The 3809-nt window shown below is 38.2% G+C and overlaps 1 protein-coding gene across 1 annotated transcript in view; it reads left to right on the top strand.

Moving 5' to 3' along the window:
• The window catches only part of ITGA1 (integrin subunit alpha 1), a 140596-nt gene that overhangs the window by 105933 nt on the left and 30854 nt on the right, over positions 1-3809 (top strand). Inside the window, exon 20 of the mRNA XM_045285243.1 lies at positions 2210-2286. Within this exon, the coding sequence (XP_045141178.1) occupies positions 2210-2286 (77 nt within the window). The remainder of the gene's footprint in view (positions 1-2209; positions 2287-3809) is intronic.

Below are 3809 nucleotides of genomic sequence, written 5' to 3'. Positions count from 1 at the left end.
ATCTCCCAAACACCCTCCACCCTGGCTGTACAAGACTTCCCTCCCCATGCCTTTTTGAAGATAACATATGTTTCCATAAGGAATAGGGAACAATGATCTCACGTCATGATAACAACATATTTGCATGCATACTCCCTGACGTTTGCTTTCAGTGTGACTAGTTGCCTCTCTATTTGATATCAAGTCAAGGAGGGAAAGACGTAACTGGTCCCAATGATTAAGAAGATATTTTATGTATGCATGTAGACGTCGCCGAACAAAACACTATTCCACATATTCTTTTTCACCCGATCACATGATGTTTCATAAGATTTCAGAACAGATACCTGACATCTTCAATACAGATGAAAAATACAATGTGATAAAAGACTGGTTTGTGCAATCCAGGCATGGCAGACAAATGTATGTGCAATGAAATCTTTTAGCTCTTCTTTCAGCAAATGCGAACTTGGTAACAGGCCTGTCACTATGGCATTTTCTATGGTAACTACTGATCCAGGAACCAGTCAGTCCACTCCGGAAGTCTTCCTCATGTCCATATTAGCAGTGTGGAAATGACCAGAGGTGCAAGTTTACTTTTTGCAGGTCACTCTATTGTTTGCTTTTGAAGTATCGCAAGTAAAATTTCCCGTGGAATTGTATTTCTTCCTTGAGTGCCATCCAAGTAAAATTCCCTGTGGAATTGTATTTCTTCCTTGAGTGCCATCGAGTCAGTTCTGATTCAAATTGACCTTAAGTGCAGCAGAAATGATCTCTCCCTGGTCCTGAACCCCTCTCCCCCCTCACAATTGTGACTAAGTTTCAGCCGGTTTCTTTCCCAGACATCTTTTAAGCACACACTCTCTTTTTTAAATAAGTAATCTGTATTCACATCTGCACATTCCATTAATTGCTTGACTTTATTATAGAAGTATGTCCATTTCTTAATTAATAGTGACATACTCCAAGCTATATTTGAACCAGAAGAGATACTGAAAATGGGAAAAGGGCCTTGGTGTAGTGGTTAAAGTGCTCAGCTGATAAGCAAAAGGTCATTGGTTTGAGCCCACCCCCAGCTGACTTATCTGTAAAGATTTACAGTCTTGGAAATCCTATAGGGCAATTCTCTTCTGTCCTATAGTGATGAGACGTGTCAGAATCTACACTAGACAATGTGTTCTGGTATGGAAATGGGAAGAAATTTTGCAAATAATTTTAACAGAAGCTTTATAGAATTCTTTGGTTTCAATAATTAGATTTTGATCTTCAAATTTCAGTGTCAGGGTCGGTGTCGTATGGAAAAGGCAGTTTATTCAGCCCCGCTTTCCTGCTAGTGCCTACTCTTGGCTCCTCAGACGTGCCAAGACTTACAGGGTAGCTGTAAGTCCAAATTGACACCAGGGCCATGAGTTGAGCTGAACTGAGTTGATCGGGGCATGAGGAAAGGCAGGAGGTAGTGAATGATCACTCAGAGGAAGTGATCACTGCCCTTTTCTATGCTAAATTCCATCCAGTAAAGCTCGCACTGAGGTGAGTTACTGCTTCAAAGCAAGACGAAAGCTGCAAGGACGAAGATTCTGACAAGGAATCTTTTGAATGTTGATGTGTTTATTTTGTTTTGTTTTACTGTAACTCAAAATAGATGTCGGGGAAAATATACTTGACAACCCTAGGTTAGAGAGACGCTAGTTATGACTTCTCTCTGCGTGGTGCAGAGTTCAGCTCTCAACCAGCAGAAAGGTTGGCCATCGGAATCCCCCCAGAAGCCGGGCTGGTGACCTGCCTCCGGAAAGTCAGAACTCTGCAAACGTGATGTCACCAGGAGTCAGAATCAACTTGACAGCAACCAGCTCCAGCGACTCATAATCAACCACGTGGTGTATGATCGTGGTTACAATAATGTTCGTAATATGCCACTTTCTACGCTGTGATTATAATCCCAGTGATTTGATAAAGTAAATAGGATGTTCCTTCATGATACTAGTGTACAATTAACATAAATAATTCAACATTAAACTGAAATGTCAATATGCTTATAACATATTTACACTTAAAAAGTGCTGTGTGTATCTTTTTTTCTGTCATGTCTACTTTCAGATGCAGTAAGTTCTTAAACAGCTTTGCAATTTGAGGATAGGAAATATCATGTATGTAAATTAAGTATTGTAATGTAAATTAATGTTTTCTTTATCCTATTACTAACCTAAAGATATGTGTTTTTATTTCAAAGGTGACTTTCAAAATATTATTTCAATTTAACACATCTAACCTCATGGAAAATGTGATCATCAATTTAAGTGCAACAAGGTTGGTGGATTAATTTGTGTCTGCACATATTTTACTATAGGCACAGATAATTCCTTTCCTTTATCTAGACTGTGCTGCCTGCTAGACTCCTTGGAAACTCCATACAGATGATATGGAGTCAACAGAAATGGAAGGTAGTGGACCACTGTGCCTCACAAGAACACCTCTGAGAAATTAGCAAAACGATTTACACTTCACAGAAATAATACATCAAAATAGACTGCATTATAAGTTCTATGTGCTACAGACCAGAGTGTAATTACATGTCACTAAACATTTGTCACATTTCATTTCCAGCTCATGGGCTCTACTGATTAAAAACTTCGACTGGCACACCAAGTGGTTAACTGAGTCATGAGACGGCCTACGAGTTTTATGATGCCCTTTCAATGACCTTGTAACCATTTTGTTGATCAATAATTTATATATCGTACAATTCATTGGTTTAGATATAATTAAAAGAATTGTACAATCAACACCACAATCAATTTTAGAGCATTTTATTTGTTTTAACCTGACTCAGCCTGCATTGGAGTCCCGATGGCAGAGTAGTTACACAGCGGGCTGCTCTCTCCTGACGGCATGTCCAAACGCATGAGAGAAGTCTCACCCACCTTGCTTCTAGAGAACATCCTGGCTGTACTTCTGAGACAGATTTGCTTGTTCTTTGGGCAGTCCATGGAACTTTCAGTATTCCTTCATCAGCACCATAATTCACCATAATTCAAATGTATCAATTCTTTATTCAGTGTCCAACTTTCACTTGCCTATGAGGCATTGAAAATTACATGGCTTGGGTCAAGCATACCTTACTTCTCAAAGTAACATCCTTGATTTTCAACTCTATAAAGAGGTCTTGTACAGCAGATTTGCCCAATGCAATGCATCATTTGATCTCTTGATTGCTGCTTCCATGAACATTGATTGAGGATCTGAGCAAGACAAAATCCTTGACAACTTCAATCCTTTTTCTGTTTATTATAATTAACCTATGAGTCCAGTTTCATTATTATTATTATTTTGTTTTTTGTTTTTATCTTTTTCCTCAAATGAAACCTAGGTTAGGTTAATCTATAGAGATAAGTAACTGGATTGATAGTTTCTTGGGGTTATGATGGAGGAGGTTGAGGTACAATGGGAAGCTAATAATGAATACGAGAAAGAAGGAAATGTTTAAATTTGATTATGGTGATGATAAAACAGTTTATTTTAATTAGTATAAATGACTGTGCAGTATTATGTGTGAATTATGTGTCAAGAGCACTGTTAACATTTAAACGAAAACCAAGTGTGGCTTTAAATTCTGAGCCTTGTTTAACACGTGAAAGGATGCAGCTCAAAGTTTACAACCCCCACTGTGGATTATACCTCCACATAAATAATTAATCTTCACAACTGGACCAAAAAGAAATACTGTCATAAACAGGGAAAAGATTGAAGTTGTGAAGGATTTCATTTTACTTCACATTTAATACCCATGTAAGCAACAGTCAAGAAATCAAATGACGTGTGGCCTTGTACAA

The sequence above is a fragment of the Echinops telfairi genome, unplaced genomic scaffold (genome assembly GCF_000313985.2).
Source record: "Echinops telfairi isolate 266 unplaced genomic scaffold, ASM31398v2 ScPeMD7_7469;HRSCAF=8507_1, whole genome shotgun sequence".
In the NCBI taxonomy this organism is placed as follows: Eukaryota; Metazoa; Chordata; class Mammalia; order Afrosoricida; family Tenrecidae; genus Echinops; species Echinops telfairi.
Note: the sequence above shows the minus strand (reverse complement) of the source record. Positions and strands in the feature narration are given on the sequence as shown.